The sequence below is a fragment of the Pseudoliparis swirei genome, chromosome 1 (genome assembly GCF_029220125.1).
Source record: "Pseudoliparis swirei isolate HS2019 ecotype Mariana Trench chromosome 1, NWPU_hadal_v1, whole genome shotgun sequence".
NCBI lineage: Eukaryota > Metazoa > Chordata > Actinopteri > Perciformes > Liparidae > Pseudoliparis > Pseudoliparis swirei.
Window position 1 is genome coordinate 2,541,520 of NC_079388.1, and position 24,432 is coordinate 2,565,951.

Sequence of the window (24,432 nt, forward strand, 5' to 3'; positions counted from 1 at the left end):
CTGGGTGGAGGCTGAGGGTGGAGAGAGGCTGGGTGGAGAGAGGCTGGGTGTGTGCTGAGGGTGGAGAGAGGCTGGGTGGAGGCTGAGGGTGGAGAGAGGCTGGGTGGGTGCTGAGGGTGGAGAGAGGCTGGGTGGAGGCTGAGGGTGGAGAGAGGCTGGGTGGTGGTTTCCAGGCACAAATGTGAGCTCTTTTCTCACTGAAGCTCTTCATAATAATCCCTCTGCCTGCCTGTCTGTCTCTCTGTCTGTCTGCGTGACCTCTGACCTCTGACCCGGCAGCGTCTCATTCTCTTGTCGAGTCGGGAGGCAAACTTTGGCTCACACCAACACCAACATAGAAACAAAGGCTTCTGCTTCTTTTTTTGATTCCCCAGCTGGAAAAAAAGGGGGAGTGTGTGTGTGTGTGGGGGGGGGGGGGCAGCTGGACAGACATGTGGACAACAAGCTGCCAGCATGAGCCCCATTCAGCCTGATCCCAGCAACGAGTGACTGAAGGGAGACGTCATTACACACCTGTAGTAACACTACTACACACCTGTTATAACACTACTACACACCTGTAGTAACACGACTACACACCTGTAGTAACACGACTACACACCTGTTATAACACTACTACACACCTGTAGTAACACGACTACACACCTGTTATAACACTACTACACACCTGTAGTAACACTACTACACACCTGTAGTAACACTACTACACACCTGTTATAACATGACTACACACCTGTTATAACACTACTACACACCTGTAATAACACTACTACACACCTGTAGTAACACTACTACACACCTGTTATAACACTACTACACACATGTAGTAACACGACTACACACCTGTTATAACACTACTACACACCTGTAGTAACACGACTACACACTTGTAATAACACACCTGTAGTAACACTGATACACCCTAACAATCTCCTCCCAAGACTTCCTTTAAAATCAGCCATGACTTCCTGCCCCAATCTCCCCCCCCCCCCCTGCAGAAGCCCTGGAGGACCCGTCGAGCGGCGGCGTGGTGGCGGGCGCCGTCATCGGCTCCCTCCTGGCCCTGCTATTGGTTGTCGCGCTCGTCGCCGTCCTCTTGAGCCGCGCTCGCCGTCAGCAGAGGCGCGGCGGCTTCCTCCCCGGGGGCGGGGACTCGGTCGGGGCCGGCGCCGGTGGCGGCAACGGGGGCGACTACGGCAACAAAGCCCGCCTACTGTTCGGCGGCACCGGCGGCAAGAACGGGGCGGGCGCCAACAACAACGGGCCCGTCTACACGTACCGGGAGGGCTGCGACGCCACGGGGACCCTGACGGAGAACGCCAACGACTTCCACCGCCACCACCTGCACCACCACGCCTCCGTGGGGAACGCCACCGCACACCACATCCTCCTCGGCGGCGAGACGGACGAGGCCGACCGGAGGAAGTTCGACTTGGACGACGGCGCGGAGGACGACTACGACCGGTTTGGCGGCGGCGGGGGGGGCGGCGACATGCAGCCCCCCACCTACCACGGCGGCGAGGAGCAGATGGGCGTGTACCTGGACGACGACATGGAGTCTCAGAGGGACGGCTCGGTGATCTCCCGGACAGCCATTTACGTCTGAGGACGGGGGGGGGGGATGTGGTGGAGGAAGAGCAGCCCTCGTCATCATCGACGCATCGCCTCCATCAGCTGAACACCGACCTGCTTCAAGACACGCCTCCTCCACTCCGCCTGCTACCGGCTGTACAGTTTCATAACCGCGGGCCAAGAAGAAGAAGAAGAAGAAGAAGTTGTGACGCCGCTCTAGGAAAACGTGTTCTGGCCGTTAGTGGACTGTGGTCACGTGACTGTGGTCACGTGACTGTGGTCATGTGACTGTGGTCGGTCATGTGACTGTGGTCACGTGACTGGTCGGTCATGTGACTGTGGTTACGTGACTGGTCGGTCATGTGACTGTGGTCACGTGACTGGTCGGTCATGTGACTGTGGTTACGTGACTGGTCGGTCATGTGACTGTGGTCACGTGACTGGTCGGTCATGTGACTGTGGTCACGTGACTGGTCGGTCATGTGACTGTGGTTGTGGTCATGTGACTGTGGTTGGTCATGTGACTGTGGTCACGGGACTGTGGTCATGTGACTGTGGTCACGTGACTGGTTGGTCATGTGACTGGTTGGTCACGTGACTGTGGTCACGGGACTGTGGTCACGTGACTGTGGTTGGTCATGTGACTGTGGTTGGTCACGTGACTGGTTGGTCATGTGACTGTGGTCATGTGACTGTGGTTGGTCATGTGACTGTGGTTGGTCACGTGACTGGTTGGTCATGTGACTGTGGTCACGTGACTGTGTTTCATTCCGGGGGTTAAAAAAGAAGCTAACAAAAAAAGCCAAACGTCACAGCGACTCCGACGGCGCCCGCTCATCGCTCGACGCGCTCGTCTCTTTAGCTTCGCCAGTGTGTGTGCATGTGTGTGTGTGTGTGTGTGGTTGTGTGTGTGTGTGGTTGTGTTTAGTGAACAATTTTTTGGGTGTTTTTATACCTTTTACCCGAGAACGCGATTCGCAACGACTGGGACTCAAACCGCTCCAAACCGGCCACGCCTCAAAAGATTTAAAAAAAACCTCAAAGCTCTCCATAGAGCGGCTGTTGGACGCCGCGGACTCTTCTGGAAGGACATGCGTGTGGTGGTGGGGGGGGGGGGGGGGTGATGACAGTGTCTACACTCGGCCCCCTGACGGGCCAAACCCCCGAGCACCACGACCCGCTGGGGCGCTAACGACGTGCATCATCTGTATATGAGCCACAGTTGTTGTTCCCGTTGTTGTTGTTGTCGTTGCTGTTGTGTAACAGTGTTGATCTCGCAAGAGGAAGAGACGCACCGAGAGCCTTGAGGGGGGGGGGGGGGGGGGCACACAATACCACATTGGGTCGGTAATGACTCATTAATGGATACCGACTCTACCGACTATTCCCCCCCTTCCCCTCTTCCTCTCCTCTTCCTCTCCTCTTCCTCTCCTCTTCCTCTCCTCCCTCTCTCTATCCTGCACCATTTGTGTGTTTTGCTGCCGCATCCGGCCTCCCTCCCATTCGGCTCTTCTTTATTTACATAATGATCGGCTTCAGACGACCACCAGTGCGCGGGGGGGGAGGGGGAGCCGCCGCTCGTCCTCCTCTCCGGGTCGAGGCCGAGCGACTCGGCGTCTCGTTGGCTACGCCGTGTCCGTGAGCTCCTCCACGCCCCGCAGAACCTTCTAGCAACGGGATTCTTCTATGTTCGGCCTCCCGGAGGACACGCCTTCCCAGACGGGATGCCAAACGGGATCAATCAAATCTCAGAACTGTGATTGTTTTTCCCTCGCAGTTCACTGAGGAGGGAACATCAGATCACTTCTTCTGACAATGGATATTGTTGTGCTACACACTTGCTAACGCAGAGCTCCCTCCAACACACTTGCTAACGCAGAGCTCCCTCCAACACACTTGCTAACGCATAGCTCCCTCCAACACACTTGCTAACGCAGAGCTCCCTCCAACACACTTGCTAACGCAGAGCTCCCTCCAACACACTTGCTAACGCATAGCTCCCTCCAACACACTTGCTAACGCAGAGCTCCCTCCAACACACTTGCTAACGCAGAGCTCCCTCCAACACACTTGCTAACGCATAGCTCTCTCCAACACATTTGCTAACGTAAAGTTATCCTCTACACACTTGCTAACGCATAACTTTCTCCAACAAACTTGCTAACTTGTAGCTCTCTCCTACACTTTTGCTAACGCATAGCTCTCTCCTACACACTTGCTAACGCATAGCTCTCTCCAACACATTTGCTAACGTAAAGTTATCCTCTACACACTTGCTAACGCATAACTTTCTCCAACAAACTTGCTAACTTGTAGCTCTCTCCTACACTTTTGCTAACGCATAGCTCTCTCCTACACACTTGCTAACGCATAGCTCTCTCCAACACATTTGTCTAAGCATAGCTCTTTCCAACACACTTGCTAACGCATAGCTCTCTCCTACACATTCGTCTAAGCATAGCTCTCTCCTACACACTTGCTAACGCATAGCTCTCTCCTACACACTTGCTAACGCATAGCTCTCTCCTACACACTTGCTAACGCATAGCTCTTTCCAACACACTTGCTAACGCATAGCTCTCTCCTACACATTCGCCTTACTGACTCCCAACATTTGCAGCTTCACAGTCAACCATTGAATTACCGTAAAGCTTCAATTAAAAGCCCCAATTGAAACACAGAGAGCCTGTCGCTTGCCGGGTGAGGCTAACAAACGCGCCTTGAACGTCAGTTTGACGTTGGGGTAAGAAGAAAGAAATGTACTTTTATTGATTATTCCTCTCTGTATTCGACCCATCCTTAGTTATTAAGGTGCAGCGGGCTGCAGTGAATCAACTGGGGGTTCACAGTGCCTTGCTCAAGGACACTTCAGCATGAACTATGGGGAAAGTGGGAATTGAACCAGCTACCTTATGGTTACGGGGTGACCACTTATCCCACTGAGCTACAGCCGACCCCAAAGCACTGTATGTGGTCGCCGCCGCTCTAGTCTTGATCAATAAAACGTCTCGGGAAACGTTAGCCGAGTAAAGCTCATCGCGGCGTACCTGTAGCTGTTTAATCTAATGCAGCCGGCGTCACCCAACTCAACAGAACAGACGTCGCCATGTCTGGTCGTCGAGCAATTTCTCCTCGTTTTGAATCCTCCAACGTTTTCCCCCATAAACCAAATTCATTCTTGTTCCTGAGGGCTGCCGTATTAAAGCGTCCCCACCTCCATGCCATTAGCTTCCACCTGTTTCTGTTCGGGTTGGTAAACAAAATCAAACGTATGACTTGAGTTAAGATGTTTTTTGATCGCCTTATTCTTTCAGACGGGTTTAAATAAACAACTTTATGGTATTTACTGAGCAACGGTTTTAAAGGCGCCGTCCCAAATAAACCCCGGTTGAGTTCAGTGATCAGGCAAATTAATGCCCGGGCTATTAATTGCAGTTTTACGGTATATCCTTTGTTTTTATTGTTGTGAGGTAGCGCTGGGGGGGGGGGGACATCGGCATCACAGGCAACAATCCTTGGAGATAAAGTATGGAGAGTGTTAAAAGATGTGAGCCAGGCCGCGGTTGAAGAGAAATGAAAGAGGAACGAACTGGACTGCTTTCAAGAGCACACACACACACACACACACACACTCACTGGCTGGGGTCGTCTGATCGACCTACAGTCACGTCTCCACAGTCCGTGAGCAGACTCAATCAATTAAAAATAACCTGTAAGGAAAGTCAGCGAGCGGGTACACGTCTCTGCGCCTCGTCCCATCGCCTCTCGCCGCATCACAATATATTCTGTACAAATTAAGGACGTTATGACTCAAAATGAATTCTGTGGGTTCAAGATGAAAAGCTGAGATGTTTCAAATTTGACATTCAAAAACCTCAGCTGGTCTTTTTTTTGATTTTCTATTTATTTTTTTGAGAAGGAAGTTGGTTTCCCAACCCTGAGCAGGTCGCTTGTTGTGGTTGTTGTCGTTGTTGTTGTTGAATATGATCTGTAATTCTGTAAATGAGAGCGTGTTTTCTGCTGCGTCGCCGATACGCTTGATAACGTTTCGCCGAGTAACCGCCACACTGTAACTCCTGTTGCCACTCTATTGTCACATGTCGTGGGACTTGCTTGTTCGTATCACTGCAGTACAGTTTGGATTAAAGTATTCAAGTTTTGGACTCTGCAGGGTGCACGCACGCTCCAAGATCTGGACCCACCGTGTGCTTTGAGTGGCATCCTCTAGATCACAGGTGTCCAACACAAGGCCCGCGGGCCGAATCTGGCTCGTCACGTCCTTTTATGCGGCCCCTGACATGTGATGACCTTTTCTTAAAGAAAAAAATGTAAACAATCCTGTGCTTTTATTTTGAAGGTTTCAAATTAAAATTGGTTTATTTTATAATATTCGAGAGATGTTCTTATGTACAATACTTCTACACTCAGATAAACAATCAAATGCAAAGAGAGTTATTTAACAACATGTTTGAGTTGTGTATACAGTGTTTCAGTTACACCGGCCCTTTAAGAGGCGGCCATGATGCTGATGTGGCCCCACAGTGAAAATGAGTTGGACACCCCTGATCTAGATCACCTACAATTTCACAATTACATAACTTTTTTTTAAATTCACTTTACTGAATTTCCCAAAAGCAAAAAAATAATCTTATCTAATTGGAATCAAATATGTTTATGATTTCCACCCAAAAAAATGACTTGCCAGACTTTCTGGAGCTCCATCTGTCCCCAGCACACCTCCCCTCGGCGTGGCCGCGGTGTGTCTCGGCACATCTCGTTCTCCGGGGCGGTTTAATGCTAAACAGTCGACTGTGATCACAACTTTGGAGCCAAATTAGTCCCAGAATCTTGTAGCGTGCGCGCGCCCTCAGCGAAGGAAACTCATCGTCGGTCGTGACTTTTTGATTTTGCACAAAACCCATTTTCATAAAAAAATAATTAAAAAACTCTCTGAAACAATTCTCTGTGGATGAAACTGGTAATTAAGCCGAGCCGTGTTACCGGGTCTATAAATACGGAGACTTGTTTCCTCAGCACATTTCACAGCGTCGTGCACCTGCTCCCTGGAACAGATCTGCTGCAGCACATGTTTCAAGTTCCTTCAACCGGAGAAGTACAGACACGTCACACGGAGGCCACGCCCACAGCTGCTGCGTGGGTGTGGCCTGGAGCTTTACTGCAGGGTCATCTCTACTCTTATTGGGAGAGGCGGGGTTAGGTGACGTAGTCGGCCCTATTCACACATGGAATTACCAATTACCTTGAGTTGATCTGGTCACAAGTTCAGGGGTCAATACGCCCAGGATGCACTAGGGGGCGTTGGGTTCAAGAGCGATTCTTTAGACCAGATCCGGAGGCGGTCTCTGGACCCCGAGTGGACGCATTCTTTCTGTAGTGTGTATGTCTCGGGGTTTTAATCAGGCGGCAACCTCCAGTTCTGAAGAGTGATCGATGCGGAAGTGTCTTAGCAACCTGCATTCTCTCTCCTGACCACCAGGGGGCGACTCCTCTGGTTGTATAGAAGTCGATGCTTCATGTGTTAAAGCTGCATTCTCTCTCCTGACCACCAGGGAGCGACTCCTCTGGTTGTATAGAAGTCTATGTTTCATGTGTTAAAGCTGCATTCTCTCTACTGACCACCAGGGAGCGACTCCTCTGGTTGTATAGAAGTCTATGTTCCATGTGTTAAAGCTGCATTCTCTCTCCTGACCACCAGGGAGCGACTCCTCTGGTTGTATAGAAGTCTATGCACCATGTGTTAAAGCTGCATTCTCTCTCCTGACCATCAGGGGGCGACTCCTCTGGTTGTATAGAAGTCTATGCTTCATGTGTTAAAGCTGCATTCTCTCTCCTGTCCACCAGGGGGCGACTCCTCTGGTTGTATAGAAGTCTATGCTTCATGTGTTAAAGCTGCATTCTCTCTCCTGACCACCAGGGGGCTCCTCTGGTTGTATATAAGTCAAGTGACTCTACTTCTCTCTTGATGTATTCCCTCAGTAAACATTGTAAACATGAGTTTATGTCTCAGTCTCTAGTTTCAAGTCTTCTTCTATACAGCATGATGTCATCATTTATACTTTATGGTCATTTAGAGTCACACAGAAGGTTTTCCGTCTCCACGTCACTCCTCTTTAGTACCGACGTGGTAACATCCGTTTATCGGTTGCAAAAACTCAAGATGGCGATCGCCGGAATCCAAAATGGCGACGACCAAAAAAACCTCCCTCGGTTCAGCTTCAACACAGCAGGCCACACGGCAACGGGTGACCGGGGGGGAGAAGCGGCCCTGGAGGTCGCTACGAGCATCGCTCCGGCAGGTCGTGACCCCTGTGAACGTCTCGTCCTGCTGCTGTGAGCGTGGCGCCCAGGGAGTGGAGCAGGGGGGTCTTTGGGAGACCTCTTTCTTCTCAGATCAGATAAATATTAAGTTACAGAAGCAGAAAGACAAACTGAAACGGCCCATGCCGAGAGAATGAAAAGACCTTCTTCCTTTTCTTTTCTCTGCGAGCCACCGGAGACCCGGAGCGTTTGAAACGCCGTCAATTATTCACCAGCCAGCCGCCCGCTGGGGGCGGGAAGGTTCGGCACTCGCGGCGCCCGATTGGCCGGCAGCGGCGTAAAGACGACAGCGTGAAGGGCAACGGGCGACGGGGACCGGGACGGCCTCGCAGGATGACTCCCTGAGCGCCAGGAGGCCACGCCTCCTGCATGGCGATTGGCTGCTTCCACCCAATGACAACGGGCAGTCCTCTTCAGGCCCCCGGCCAATTAGGGCCAAAAACGGCCGTCCTGTGAACTTTTCCTTGGCGCAGTCTATCGGAGAACAATCTTTGTAATTGTAAAGACATGTTCGGCAGCACTCTGGAGACCCCTGTGCCTGGGTGGAATTGTTTTTATATATATATATATATATATATAAACCTTCTTTTTTCATCTTCCCTCTCTGCGCTCCAGCTTTAGCACCTGGCACAAGCTGTTCCCTCCATGTTTAATTCAGCAGAAGAAGGCATGAAAGTGTTCCGCATTATCTCTGAAGGAGGAGAAAGGCGGCGACGTAGAGGAGCGAGGGGGAGAGAGAGGAAGGGGATGGAGAGGGAAGGAACGGAGAAGGAGGAGAGGAAGGAGAGGAAGGAGAGGCCCTATTAGTGGTTGAGCTCTGCTTTTGTCCTTAATCCCGTTGAAGCCGAGGCTCTGCCAGGCCAGCTGAGACTCCGATGTGAAGGGTTCCTCCTCCCGAGAAGAGCTCTTATTCTACTCTCCATCTACTGAAGGCAGCGGCGCCGTCCTCCCTTCCTCCCTTCCTCCCTTCCTCCCTTCCTGCCTCTGACGATCCCTCCTTCCTCCCCCTCCTGCTCTCGCAGTGTTCCTGCTATACTTAGGGATGCGATTCGTCTCGAATTGCTTTTTGTGTGTGTCTCCGTCCAGGTTATTTCAGGTTTTGGGGGATGCGTGTTCTTCTGAATCTGCTTTTTATTGCCTTCCTTTCCTTCCCCCTTGCTCTGGATCCCCGGATGGCAGCGCTTCATCACAGTTAATACAATGAAACCGGACGATATTTAACACTTTTAATCACATAGAAGTAGATATTGTTAGCGTGGAAAATAAAGATCCTTGAGGCTTCTTCTGTGTTGTTGACCGTTGGTGTTGGCGATGAGGACACTGAGGGCAGTGTGGGGAGGGGTCAGGGGTCAGCAGTGAATGATGTGTTAGGATCCTGATCCTATTGGGCTCTCTGGTTTATTATCTGTGCCTTCATTTCGGATGTCGGGGTTGGGGCTTGTCTCGTCATGGGGCTTCGGCCTCTGGACTCGTTGTTCCTGCACATCGTCACTCCTCTGACCTCGCAGTGCGTATCAGAACACACGCGTGTGATCGGCCTTCCTCTGGACCGCCGTCCGCCTGTTGGTGACCTCCGGCCTACGATGTGTTTCTGAAGGACACGTACGGGATGTTAAACTGAGTCAGAGTGAAAACAGGTTCAAAAGATGGAGGATAGAAGTTCACTTCACGTGTTGTCAACGACCAACTCCAAAGAAAGACTTTGTCCGCCTTGTATCTGCTGAACTTTCCCCTTTCATACATAGGCGGCCATACTCTCCACGAGAGCATAAAGACATCAACTACATACATCCGGCTTCACTTCCTTCTTCTCACAAGCACTTTTTTTTTTTTTTTATGTGTTTATTTGGTTTTTCTTTTTTCTTTAAAAGAAGGAACAAGTTACAAATACAGTAAACATAAGAAACATGCTCCCAGACAATAATAAAATACAAATACAAATAATGATAAAAATTAAATAGATTATATAAAATGACACTCAATACTGGATGGCACACTCATTGGTACACTGCGAGGGGTATTTAGACAGTGGGTTGCTCAGAGATTGTACATGGGTCATGACTGTAAGGTCACTTTAGAGCCCTAATAAATTGGGGGCCCTTTACAAAGTCCAAGAAGGAAGTCCACATCTCTTCAAACTGTGCATATTTTCCTTTCAGTGAGTATGTTATTTTTTCCATGGCTATAACTTGTACAATGTCCTCTAGCCAGCCTTTGGTAGTCAGCTTCTGTATAGATTTCCAACATTTTGCAATAGTCCGTCTGGCTTGTAGTAGGCATAGGATAACCATCTTTATGTTAGCTCTGCTGAGATTAATGTCCTTTGGTATGAGTCCCAAAACACACATTCTTGGGCACATAGGGAGAACCACCTTTGATGCATTTGAGAGTGTCTCAACAGCAATCCTCCAAAATTCCTGTACTTTTGCACAGGACCATAAACAATGGAAAAGTGTCCCCCTATGTGTTTCACATTTAATACATACATCAGGAATATTCACATTGAAACGGTTCAACATCTCTGGAGCCTATACAGCCTCATGGACCATTTGGACTGTAACAGTCTGAAACCTGAATTAGACGTTTGTGTTTGTGATTGGGTACAAATATTTTGCCATTCCGACTCCGTTATCTCCTCCCCGATGTCTGCGCACCAAGTCTCTTGTCCTCTGATGTCTCTGGAGACCCAGCTGACAACATCTTATAAAAGATGGAAATAAGCACTTTTAAGCGGGAGAGATAATAGGAGATTGATTGCCAGCCTCCAACACACCTGAGCTTGCACCTGTCGGTCTGTGTTGGAGCACAAAGGGAAAGCAGAGGACAAGTGGGCGGAGCCTAAACGGTTATACATCAGCACACCAGTGAGCAGGAAATGGAGGGGAAAGCAGAGAGAGGAACGAGAGCAGCTAAAGAAGGAAGGAACATAAGTTAAAGGTAGGATTCATCTTTACACCCCCCCCCCCCCCCCCTCCACACGCACACACACAAACACCATATACTGAACTGGACTTAAGAGGAACTAAGACATGCACACCCTCCTGCCCTTTCACACACTTACGTAGTTGTTTTTGAAAGTGATCTTTTACTTGATTAACGTGTGCAGAGACATTGTATGTAATCTCCAGATTCGATGCTTCTCTTTGGTTGGAGGACCGTGTGTGGAGGACATTCCTGTGGTTGTGGTGTATTTTGAGACTGAATCTGAATGAACTGTGTTCCGGGTTGTGTGTTGCGTGTCGTTTAGTTTGATACGTACCTTTGTAGTGGAGGAGTTAGCCCGCTAGACAAACCCGTGTTTTGCTAACGCAGCTTAACACCGAGTCACGGGTAAAGGAACCCTCCGCTTCGGTTAAAGATCCAAACGAAAGTCTCATCAAAATCCATCTCAGCCCCAATACTTTCCTCTTTGTCAGGGAGCATTTAGTTTCCATTGTCAGGCCTTCCCTGAGTTGTGCTCAGTGGTTTTATCTCTTCTGTTCAGTCTCATGGAAGACGTGCTCTAATGGGCTGGATCCATAGAAGCCTTTGTGTCTGCGGTTCTGACCCGTACTGTCCAGACGTTGATGTTCAGACGAAGGGACCGCTGCCGGCCGCTTGAGTTCAGTCCTCCGATGAAGACTTTGTTAATCGTTCCTGTTCTTTGGAGAGGAGACGTTCAGCTCGCGTTTCCTCCGACCTCGATGACCCCAAGTTCCTTCACCCCATCTGAATGAGAAGTCTCTCCGATGTTCCCTCTGGCGCAGGACACGGCTCTGATATCACGTGGTGCCGAGAGGAGAAACGGCTCCTCCCCAGTTCTGCCGTCATTTTACAGTTTTTTCGAAGTAACGTAGCTTTAAACCTGTTTTTAAACCCGAGTGTAACTTGAGATCTGTAGTTAATCTTCAATGTGAAACGATTACTTTCGAATGAGTCTTCTTAAAGTTGCCCAATACATGATTATTGTGTTGCTATCTCAGCAGGCGAAGACGTACTGTGTGTATTATCAAAAGCAATGCAGGAGAAACACCCATATCATCTTTTTATACGAGGCATTGTTACCTTCGCATTGAAAATGCGGAAGGTTATGTTTTGATCGCCATTTATTTATTTGTATGCGTGTTATTCGCATAACAAAAAAAGTATTTAACCGAATCGCATGAAATTTGGTGGGATGATTGGTTATTATCCGGGAACCATTTGATTAGATTTTGGGATCGATCGGGTCAAAGGTCACGGTCAAGGTCATGAAAAGGTCAAACTTTTCTTGAATCGCATGACATTTGGTGGGGTGATTGGTTATTATCCGGGGACCATTTGATTAGATTTTGGGATCGATCGGGTCAAAGGTCAAGGTCAAAATCTTATTTTTACCATAGCGCTGTCAATTTCTATCCAATTGGCATGCAACTAATACCAACATGTTCATAATTCAATGCCCAATCTTGTGATATGCAAAGGTATGCGCTCTACCAAGTGCCCGTTCTAGTTCTTTATGCAAACCTGAAGTCTACATTACCCACAATGCAACGTCCAGTCCGGACAGAGACCTGGGTGTGGTGTAGCATAGCGCTCTCCAGAGGTCTCTCCAGAGGTCAGGACACTCACCGCTCTATGAACTTGTATAAAGCAAAAGCCTTGATGCAGGTGTACTCCCCTAGCCACAGGTCTCTGTGACCTTTGACCCTTCCCATTCTTGTGATGTCTCAGAAAAACATCAAAGGAATTCCTTCAAATTTGACACACACCAACGTCAATATTGACCAATGGTCTCAGAGACGAGAGGAAGGGTTGTGGATAGTTTAGTTGAGCCTCCTGCTGACCTCCTCACTGCTAACAGAAGGATGAGCTCTGAGAGAGAGGAAAGGGAGGAGGAAACAAGGAGACGAGGTACTAGCTACCCAACTAGCCAACTAGAGCTCCAGTCTGGAGGGTGATATGGTCTTTGTGATTATAATTAAACTAACTATTAGAACTAGTGTGCCTTAACCCTCTGGAGTCCGGGGTCTTTTTCTCGATTTTACACAATTTCTTAGAATCCCCTTTTAAAGGCTTCTGCATATGACACATACCCAGCTGATTTACATCATAAATTGCAGAACAATCTCAGCTCTCTATATAATGAGGCACAAGTGTAAAGAGAAAGTATGGCCCTAAAGCTGAAAATTGAAGTTAGATGTTGTATTCTTCATATCTCTTGTGAGAACACCTTTACTCATGTGGACGAACTGTTTTGTTGTGTTTGGTTTACCAAAGGTCCAAGTTCACAAAAGCAGTGAAATATATGAATAAGATGCTAGATACATGTAAATAAATGTTTAAAACCACAATTTGTATTGTGGTTTTTAGAGTACAAGTGAAGTGGTCCGTCACACCGTTCACCAAAATGAAAACAATGTGATGATACATGACGTCATCCTGCAGATGAAGCTTCATGGGGATGAGCCATTTCAAATGACCATTAGACATGTTTTTTCTCAAATAAATATTTATTAAACAATTAAAAGATTCTACATAACCTACGTTAGCAACAATAGCTCATCATGTTCACTCACATAAGGGTTTGTAATATACTGACTCTGGAGCCTCAATAAAGTCATAACATGCATTTTATTACATAACACGCTGGGCCGTTTGGTTCTTTCTCGGCGTATAAACAGACCAAACGGACCTGAAGGTCACGTTGAGGCCAAGTTCAGGTCACGGTGAGGTCACATTGAGGTCACGTTCAGGTCACGTTCAGGTCACGGTGAGGTCACGTTCAGGTCACGTTGAGGTCACGTTCAGGTCACGTTCAGGTCACGGTGAGGTCACGTTCAGGTCACGGTGAGGTCACGTTCAGGTCACGTTGAGGTCACATTGAGGTCACGTTCAGATCACGGTGAGGTCACGTTGAGGTCACGTTCAGGTCACGGTGAGGTCACGTTCAGGTCACGTTCAGGTCACGTTGAGGTCATGTTCCGGTCACGTTGAGGACACATTCCGGTCATATTGAGGTCACGTTCCGGTCACGTTGAGGTCATGTTCAGGTCACGTTGAGGTCATGTTCAGGTCACGTTGAGGTCACATTCCGGTCATGTTGAGGTCATGTTCAGGTCATGTTGAGGTCACATTCCGGTCATGTTGAGGTCACGTTCCGGTCACGTTCAGGTCACGTTGAGGTCATGTTCAGGTCACGTTGAGGTCATGTTCAGGTCACGTTGAGGTCATGTTCAGGTCACGTTGAGGACACATTCCGGTCATATTGAGGTCATGTTCAGGTCACGTTGAGGTCACATTCCGGTCATGTTGAGGTCATGTTCAGGTCATGTTGAGGTCACATTCCGGTCATGTTGAGGTCACGTTCCGGTCACGTTCAGGTCACATTGAGGTCACGTTCAGGTCACGTTGAGGTCACGTTGAGGTCATGTTCAGGTCATGTTGAGGTCACGTTCAGGTCACATTGAGGTCATCTTCAGGTCACGTTGAGGTCACGTTCAGGTCACATTGAGGTCATCTTCAGGTCACGTTGAGGTCACGTTGGGGTCAGATCGTTACAAAGTATTCGACAAAAGTAAAATTAATTGAAATCTACCTTTTAAACGTGTGATGTTTATTGATCATGACGCAGCGTGTCTCTGGAACATCCAGCAGGCCTCTGCATGTTCCTCTAGCTTCATGTGTCTCTCAGCTTCTGTGACTCTGATACACGAAGCCGATCCATCGAGGCGCTCGGTCGGCCTCTCTCCAAGGATCCATATCCAAACCTGGTGGCATTGATTTGTTTTTCATACAGCAGGGAGTTTAAAAACGATTCCACCAGCGTTTGTTTACGCCGCAGCTCTTATGATCTCAAGTTAGGAGAGAATAAATATGATATCAGAGCCTACAGCGCGGCGCTTTACGTCTTTGAAGGTCAGTGGTGTAACAGAAGAGCCGTGATCTATATGCTACTAGTTTTTGACATCAATACATTATTGACGTCCACACTTTGAATCCATACTATTCAAAATCAGCTCCGACTATCGCACACACAAGATGATCTTGAAGTTTTTTACATTTTTTATTTGCCTTTAATTCCTCAAGAGTAGAACATTTACTAAATGGTATAAGAGTATTTTTCAAGGTAAAACCGATTTCTCATCAATCAGCTTTGTGGAGGAAAACCAGATGGAGGCTCTGCTCACTTCAGATGGCCTGTGGCTCATTTGAGGCAAATTGTACTTGAGTATAAATTTATATTTATAAACTAAGTGAAGTAAGGTTATGGAGTTACTCTCCTCTCCTCCAATCTGAATCAGTCTTGATGACTGAAGACAAGATGAATGTTTTCTCATGAAGACGACGCTGTCTTCACAACGCAGAGCCGGGAGTGTTGGAGCTTCATCTGCCTCCAGGAGAGGGAGAACCTCCCTGTTCACAGCACCAACATCAAGCTCTCACACACACACACACACACACTCTCACACCACATACACACACCACCTACACACACACACAGAATAGAGGAACATCTTACAGGTTTCTTTGTATGAAGGGGGGGGTGAAGGAGTAAAAGCCAAACAGCACCAGCCTGGTGTCTTCTCCTCTAAAGCTCCAGGCTGTGAACATCTTGTGTCTGATCGGTGAGTCGGACCCGCCCAGCGGCTCTTGTTCTCTTTCCAGACGTAATCAAGTGGAACAAGTGACATGAAATGTTCCCTTCAGAGCCTCTGAACCTGTAGAGAGGTGCAAGAAGCTGCTTCACCTTCTCGTTCCCTTCAGATGAGAAAAAGAAAGAAACTAAGAAATGCCACGTAGACACACGTCCTCATCTCTCTCTCTCTCTGTGTGTGTGTGTGTGTGTGTGTGTGTGTGTGTGTGTGTGTGTGTGTGTGTGTGTGTGTGTGTGTGTGTGTGTGTGTGTGTGTGTGTGTGTGTGTGTGTGTGTGTGTGTGTGTGTGTGTGTGTGTGTGTGTGTGTGTGTGTGTGTGTGTGCGCGCAACACATGAGCTCAATAAATGAAGCTCAGGTGAAGTTCAGTGAGGATGTTATTCTTTACCCTCCGGTTCATTCATAATCTCACTCTCTAATCCTCCCAGCGATTACTCCATCACCTGATCGGGGGGGTGTGTCCGTTGAATGAACCAATGAGAGTATGCACAGTTTCTGTAAGCCAATCACATCGTTGCTGTCAAACTTTCACATGGGTTCTCCTCTCTGCTGCTGTCAGTTGTCCTCACAGCTCAAACGGATGCCTCCTCCTCCTCCTGCTCCTCCAATCAGCAGCTGGCTCCTCATTCATCATTGGGTTTAATTGTTTTCAATTCAGTTTATTTGTATAGCCCATTTGCACACATTATAAATGTGCCTCAGAATGCTTTACAATCTGTACATATAGACATCCCTGACCTTTGACCTTTGACCTCACATCGGATCAGGAAAAACTCCCAAACAACCCTTCAGGGGGAAAAAAGAGAAGAAACCTTCAGGAGAGAACAGAGGAGGATCCCTCTCCAGGATGGACAAAACAATAGATGTCATGTGACCAGAAGGAATCATTATACACAAATTAAAACCCAGTAACAACACAATGAATGAATATGACAGAGTGTGAATAGTTGGTAGTAAGCATATTCCACGATGGAGACCTCCACCATCCATCAGGCAGACTGATCTATGACGTCTCTTCGGGTCCGATGACCCTATGAGACGTGAGAGAGCAGAGTTAGTAATGTGTGATGGAGAGATGAAAAAGCATCTCTTCTTCTTCCTCTTGTGCGGCTCATGACAAACGAGCAAGATGAGTCTGTCTTTGACAAATTAGACTAAAACGTACGCTCTGAATTTATTATTAAAAAATGATTCATCTCCCATCTTGGTTTCCTAGCCAATGGAGGATCTGCATGTCGCCGTGGCGACGCGAGGCGTCTTCACTCGACTCTTATTGGCTGACTTGCCAGGAGAGAAGATTAATACCACGTTTTAAACTTCACCCTGCAGCCGATTAGATTAGCATAAAGACCAATGAGACAAAACCCGTCCACCTGGGCCTGTGGAGTCTGCCGCCGTTTCTCAATCAGCGTACTTGTGCGTACTTTCCTCTACTCGTGTCCTCGTGACTCGTGACTCGTCATCAGTCTCAGCCCGAGTACATGTTCACATTCAAAGTCCACTTCTCTCAAAGCACGGTTAAAACACCCGGATGTGACTTGATCCTCCCACTTTACCCAGGATGCATCAGAGGAGACTTGTGCGTACTCTGGCCAGCAGATATCCCAGAATGCATTTCACCAGCAACCGGAAACAGTAGCGGAGGAGAAAATAAACTACTGACAGTTGACTTTATATAAATACTTCTGTTGTTGAGTCACGGAATGTCATTTTAGGATGTTTTGTTTATTTGACTGTAAAAAATAATTTACAGTGAATAATTAGAGTAAACCCAGGAGCAAGAACAGCTGATGTGGTGACGTCATCAAGTCAGCTGCTGGTCCAATCGCAGAAAGACCGTCCTCCCGAGTCTGGACTCCCAAGACCAGACTCCAAAAGAACACAAGTCTGTACTCATGTACTTTGAATTGAGAAACGCCGTGCATGTCGTGACTCTGACGCTCACTGACTCCCTTACTGCTTTCTCTGTTTCATAAAAGAGAAGGTGAAAAACAAGCTGCTTCAGGTATCAAGCTCCTCCTCATTTATGAACCAGCTCCACCTTCAGTCCTGGAGGCACCGTCACCTCATGGAGACTGAAGACGGAGTGTACTCCGTTAGTCAAAAGTTTCTACACTAGATGTCTAACTGATAGTGCTGTAGCTAAATTTAAAGAAGCGATTCCTTCTGTATTTGATTCGATACCACGTCTCAATATAACAGAGGACTCCTGGTCTAACTTTAGTCCGTCCCAGATTGATCATCTTGTTGACAGTGCCATAGGCTCTCTGAGAATGACACTGGACTCGATAGCCCCTCTGAAGAAGAAGACAGTGAGGAAGAGGAGGTTTGCTCCCTGGTATAACCCTCAGACCCGCAAACTGAAGCAAACGTCACGAAAGCTTGACCGCATATGGCGTTCAACTAATCTCGAAGAATCCCGCTTAGTTTGGCGAGATAGTCTTAAAACATATAAGAAGGCCCTCCGTAATGCCAGAGCAGCCTATTACTCATCAATAATAGAAAAATAAAAACAACCCCAGGTTTCTCTTCAGCACTGTAGCCAGGCTGACAGAGAGTCACAGCTCTGTGGAGCCGAGCATTCCTATAAACCTTAGTGGTAATGACTTTATGAACTTCTTTAATGAAAAGATTTTAACTATTAGGGACAAGATTAATAATCTCTTGCCCATAACCAGTGCCAATCTGTCCTCAAGTGGAATGGCCTTGGAAACCGCTGTATGCCCTGGTGTATATTTGGAGGGTATTTCTCCTATCAACCGTGACCAATTATTTTCAACGGTTTCTACTTGAACACGTCTACCTGTCTCTTGGACCCCATCCAGCGAGGCTGCTTAAAGACGTTTTGCCTTTAATTGGCGGCTCTCTATTAGATATTATCAATGTGTCTCTGCTAACAGGCCACGTACCACACTCCTTCAAGGTGGCTGTTATTAAACCTCTCCTGAAGAAGCCCACTCTGGATCCAGAGGTATTGGCTAACTACAGACCGATCTCTAACCTCCTTCCTCTCCAAGATCCTTGAGAAAGTGGTGCAAATCAGTTGTGCGACTTTCTACATCATAATAGTTTATTTGAGAAATTTCAATCAGGATTTAGAAAACACCACAGCACCGAGGCGGCACTGGTGAAAATTACAAATGACCTCTTAATGGCAGCAGATAAAGGACTCCTCTCTGTCCTGGTCTTGTTAGACCTTAGTGCTGCATTCGACACCATTGACCATGACATCCTGTTACAGAGACTGGAGCAGTCGATTGGCATTTCAGGCACGGCACTAATTTGGTTTAAATCCTATTTATCAGATCGATCTCAGTTTGTATTTGTAAACGATGACGCCTCGATAACCACCAACGTTAATCACGGAGTTCCACAAGGTTCTGTGCTTGGACCAATTTTATTTACCTTATACATGCTTCCTTTGGGCAATATTATCAGGAAACACTCCATAAACTTTCATTGTTATGCAGATGACACTCAACTATATTTATCGATAAAACCAGAGGAGAGCAACCAACTCTGTAAAATTCAAGCATGTCTTAAAGACATAAAAACATGGATGACCTGCAACTTCTTGATGTTAAACTCAGACAAAACCGAAGTAATTTTAATCGGCCCTGAGCACCTCAGAGATCAATTATCTGGTGATGTGGATTCTGTAGACGGCATTGCCCTGGCATCCAACACCACTGTAAAGAATCTTGGCGTTATCTTTGATCGGGACTTGTCCTTTAACTCCCACGTAAAGCAAATCTCAAGGACTGCATTCTTTTATCTCGTAATATTTCAAAAATCAGGCACATCTTGTCTCAAAAGATGCAGAAAAATTGGTTCACGTTCGTTACTTGAGACTGGATTACTGCAACTCCTTATTAGCAGGCTGCTCTAATAAATCTCTTAGGTCCCTCAGTTGATCCAGAATGCTGCAGCTCGTGTTCTCACTAAAACTAAGAAAAGAGATCACATCACTCCTGCACTAGCTGCTCTGCACTGGCTCCCAGTAAAATCAAGAATCACTTTTAAAATTCTTCTCTTAACCTACAAAGCCTTGATTGGTGATGCTCCATCATATCTTAAGGAGCTTGTCGTACCATATTGCCCCACTAGAGAGCTCCGCTCACTAAATGCGGGACTACTTGTAGTTCCTAGAGTCTTAAAAAGTAGAATGGGAGCCAGAGCCTTTAGTTATCAAGCTCCTCTTTTATGGAACCAGCTTCCAATTTCAGTCCGGGAGGCAGACACAGTCACCTCGTTTAAGAGTAGACTTAAGACCTTCCTCTTTGACAGAGCTTATAGTTAGGGCTGAATCAGGTTTGCCCTGGTCCAGCCCTTGATATGCTGCTATAGGCTTATAGCTGCGGGGGACGTTTTAGGATGCACTGAGTACCTATCTCCTCTTTTTTTCTCCTTAAGGATGAATTTTCATCTCTCAATCACACGTTACTAACTCTGCTTTCTCCCGGAAGTCCTTTTGACTTTCGTCTCATGGGGTCATCGGACCCTATGAGACGGCATAGATCCTATCTGCCTGATGGATCGTCTGGGTCGTGGAATTCCTGCTCATGACTACGCCACTGTCCTGTTGAGACTCCGCCCTCCTCCTCCCCACCGCCATCTGCCTGATGGATCGTGGAGGTCTCCATCGTGGAATATGCCTACTATGAACTATTCATACACTCTGTCATATTCATTGAATGTATTTTAACTCTAAATCTGTCCTTCTGTACACATTACATCTATTGCATCTGTCCATCCTAGGAGAGGGATCCTCCTCTGTTGCTCTCCTCCAGGTTTCTTCCCTTTTTTTCCCCCTGAAGGGTTATTTGGGAGTTTTTCCTGGTCCGATGTGAGGTTTTGGGGCAGGGATGTCTATGTGTACAGATTGTAAAGCACTCCGAGACAAATTTGTAATTTGTGAAATTGGGCTATACAAATAAACTGAATTGAATTGAATTGAAGACTTTCCTCTTGATGGTCTGATAGTGAGACCTGAACCAGGTTCACCTGGTCCAGACCTAGAGATGCTGCTATAGGCTGAGAGGCTGAGGGGGTCGTTAGGATACACTGAGCTCCTCTCTCCTCTAGGATACACTGAGCACCTCTCTCCTCTAGGATACACTGAGCTCCTCTCTCCTTTAGGATACACTGAGCACCTCTCTCCTTTAGGATACACTGAGCACCTCTCTCCTCTAGGATACACTGAGCTCCTCTCTCCTTTAGGATACACTGAGCACCTCTCTCCTCTAGGATACACTGAGCTCCTCTCTCCTCTAGGATACACTGAGCACCTCTCTCCTCTAGGATACACTGAGCTCCTCTCCTTTAGGATACACTGAGCACCTCTCTCCTTTAGGATACACTGAGCACCTCTCTCCTCTAGGATACACTGAGCTCCTCTCTCCTTTAGGATACACTGAGCACCTCTCTCCTCTAGGATACACTGAGCTCCTCTCTCCTTTAGGATACACTGAGCACCTCTCTCCTCTAGGATACACTGAGCTCCTCTCTCCTCTAGGATACACTGAGCTCCTCTCTCCTCTCTCCTTATGGACGTTTAGGATACACTGAGCTCCTATTTCCTCTTCCCTCTCCTTATGGACGCTTAGGATACACTGAGCTCCTCTCTCCTTATGGATGAATGTTCATCTCTCCATCACACATTATTAACTCTGCCTCCTCTCCGGAGTCCTTGTGACTTCATGTCTCACAGGGTCCATTGGACCTGCTGGTTCTGACGCCTCCTTGAATTTCATCTCCAGTGTTTATGCTAAGCTCAGGGACCAACATGCTAACGGTAACGGCTTCATCAATATGAACTCCTCTAACTCTCTCAATGCAAACTTGTGTAACTTTTCATTCAGGTCAGACATCTGAGAAGATTTGAGGTGTCTGTGTGTGTTTGTACTTGCAACATAGTGAGGACCGTAACACGTCTTTAATCACAGACTATGGACATGTTTGTAAAGTGGGGACATTTAGTCCAGACCATATTTCTTCCATAGGCCCGTGGCGTGGTTCAGACTTGGCTTTAACCTTCCGGTGAGAATTAACTTCACTAAAACTTTATCTTTGTTTTAGCTTTACCACTGACTTTGTCCTCGGCTGACAGGGTGTTGTCAGCTAATTTTCATCGCATGTAGTAGTATGTCATGCTTGAGATGCTGTGAGAACAGGAATTTAAATCAGGGGAAACAACAAGTCTTTATGCCACAATGTCAAACAATTAGCAGTAGTCTTAATTTGAACAAATATAAAGTACTCAACTGATTTGACATATTTAGAGGGTGTTTTGTTCTCTGTGTCTATTAAAGTCTTTCATTGTGTGTGTGTGTGTGTGTGTGTGTGCGCGCGCATCTTGTACATGTAACACAGTGAGGACCGTAACATTGTGAGGACATTTTGGCCAGACTACACTTCTTCATAGGGTTCAGACGGTTCAGGTGAGAATTTACTCTCCTCTAATACCCCCCCCAACCCCCCCACACACACACTGCTAATCCATTAAGTAAAGCAGTCAGAGCGACGGTGACAAACTACACTCTCTTATTAAACATTTCCACATTTTGAGAAAAAAACCCGAACCGAGAAGCAAACAGGAGGGTCGACAATGTGCATTTCCAACTGATTCACCATGACAACTGGTTGAAAAGATAAAGACAGAAGCTAAAGCTACAGGCCGCCGTGTAAAAGTGAACCACCGCATCACCAGAAGGCCCAGACAGATGTTACCATCGATTAAAAGCAGCACGCATTGTATTCAGTATACGTTCAGTAGCTAGCGTAGCATAGAAGTGCTAATGATAGTTACGGCTATGCTAGGTTACTCTGCTAATGTTAGCTTCACAGGCGGGTTATGTGTTAGCAACGCGTAGCTCCGTCCAGCCTCCTGCTTCATAGACCTGATAGCGCAGTGGGGTTTGATTCTCTACTTTTATTTTTGACTGTCTGCAGATGTATTTTTTTCACAGTGACCGTGTTTACATGCATTCGAATAACTGGCTTAGTCGGACTGAAATCGAATTATCCGTTTCATGTAAACACCTTTGTTCGACTGTGTGCGGTCCGACTACGATCCGATTAACACCCCTGGATAACTCGATCCGATCCGGTTGATAATTCGACTATCGCGGCATGTAACGGTGAATTGGATTAGGAACTGGATTTTGCATCTTTGCGCATGCTTGAGATCCCGCCGCCCTCCTCCCCCCTCCCTCCCATGTCGTGACCCGGAAGTCGAAAGAGACGATAAGTTGTCACTGCCGGGAGCCTGGCCGGCAGAAAACAAACAAACAACGCCAATAGCGCCATTTGCATTCGCTGTACTCCTATTAACATCATGCAAGAATAGTAGAGGGATGTAGCTTCGCCTTGCTCTCTGTTCGCCATCTTTCTCGAAATGTTGATGTTGTTGTTGGTTGTTGTTGGTAGTGGTGAAGAGGTCAAGCGGAAATGGCTGTATCACCACGAGTTGTAATGAAAACAGCGCCACCTATCGTATATGACATGCTTTCAAAGGCCAATGATTCGAATTACTGACTGCCATGTTGGGATAACAGCAGATCCCCCAAAAGATAGCATAGTCCGACTAAAGCAAAATTGGAATTATACCATCATGTAAACGCACTGAGTGTGAATTTCGCACTTGTGAATTTGCACCTCTCCTCTAATTAGTGACAACATTACGCAGCAGCATGCACACACATGTATCACGCTAGTTTGTCGGTCCTCCAGAGATGTTATGCTCCGTGACCCGACGACAGAAGGGTCAGAGACGGATGAGGAGCGAGGGAACAGCCTCGAATAGACGCACACTAAAACTCCCCAAAATAATAATGGCCCTGCAGGAGACAGATGACTGCCCATCTCCACTTCTTCTCCTGGCTCAGATATTTTAGCGTGGCTTTTTTCCGTCAAAGTTGATCTTCCTGGGGTATGCAGTGAACGATCAGAAGAGTCTTATACCTTTTTAGAATGTGTTTTTATTCTATTTGTGTGTCTGTGGCCCAAAGAAGAGAACTTCCACTCTCTCCTGCTTTAACGTCGTGCTATCTGAGACATTTTAAGGTTCTGTAGAACTGGATGATGGTAAGTTATCTACAGGAGTTAATAATCAATACCAATAACGCTGCAATTTCTTCTCCTCGCATACCTCACACTCCCCTCAAACAAACACAGACATGTTTTCAGCTGCTCAGCAAGTGACCAGTGTGACTGCATTCGCCTTTTTCCATTTCAATAAACCCCAAATCGACTAGACTAGACTGTATGATTGACCGTCATTGACTGCGGAGGGAGAGGTCGTGAGTGACCAACCACTGCTTCAGTAGCAGAAGTCCTTTCTGGCAATTGGCTAAAAACAAGTCTTAGCTCGTGGGTTGCTACGTTTAGACCACAAGTTCAGTCTCACTTTGGGGGTGGATTATCTGCAGATTAATTCCATACCTGATTGTGTTATGACCCACTGAATCCAGACACGATACGAGATTAAATAAATTCCCATTTGTGTTATCGTCATCACCATCTTGCCGGTTCCAGACAACTGAGTGAGATTCAACTCCTCTTTGGAGAACAGACTACACTGAGTCTCTTAGCTTGAGTTGTGCGTTAAACGTGTCTGGTAACCTTTGTCAGGCGGAGTCAACGAGATGATAGAAATCATGTGAGTCGGGACACAAATACGTGACTCGGCGACTTAGACTAGGAAATCCGTTCCGGGTCTCTGCACTGGCTCCTCGCCGGCTTGCACCAGAGGCTGTACTCGAGACACGGGGTTGTTTGTGGCGCCGTGCTGTCGGTTAAGTCGTATTTAACCCCGTACATATTTCGTGTGAGAAATCTTTCTTTAAGTCAGCTCAGAGAAACTGCATCTTTTTTTTAAAGATCTTAACCACTGAGTCTGTGCTGGGC

General features: G+C 47.2%; 1 protein-coding gene across 2 annotated transcripts in view; it reads left to right on the forward strand.

Annotated features, from left to right (window-relative positions):
- The window catches only part of pvrl2l (PVR cell adhesion molecule related 2 like), a 350,989-nt gene that overhangs the window by 193,340 nt on the left and 133,217 nt on the right, over window positions 1-24,432 (forward strand). Inside the window, exon 7 of one of the 2 annotated variants that reach the window (XM_056412522.1) lies at window positions 999-1,823. The exons of the other annotated variant lie outside the window; for it this stretch is intronic. Coding sequence (XP_056268497.1) covers window positions 999-1,606 — 608 coding nt within the window. The 3' untranslated portion in view covers window positions 1,607-1,823. Of the gene's footprint in view, window positions 1-998; window positions 1,824-24,432 lie in introns of those variants that run through there. 2 annotated transcript variants of the gene reach the window in all.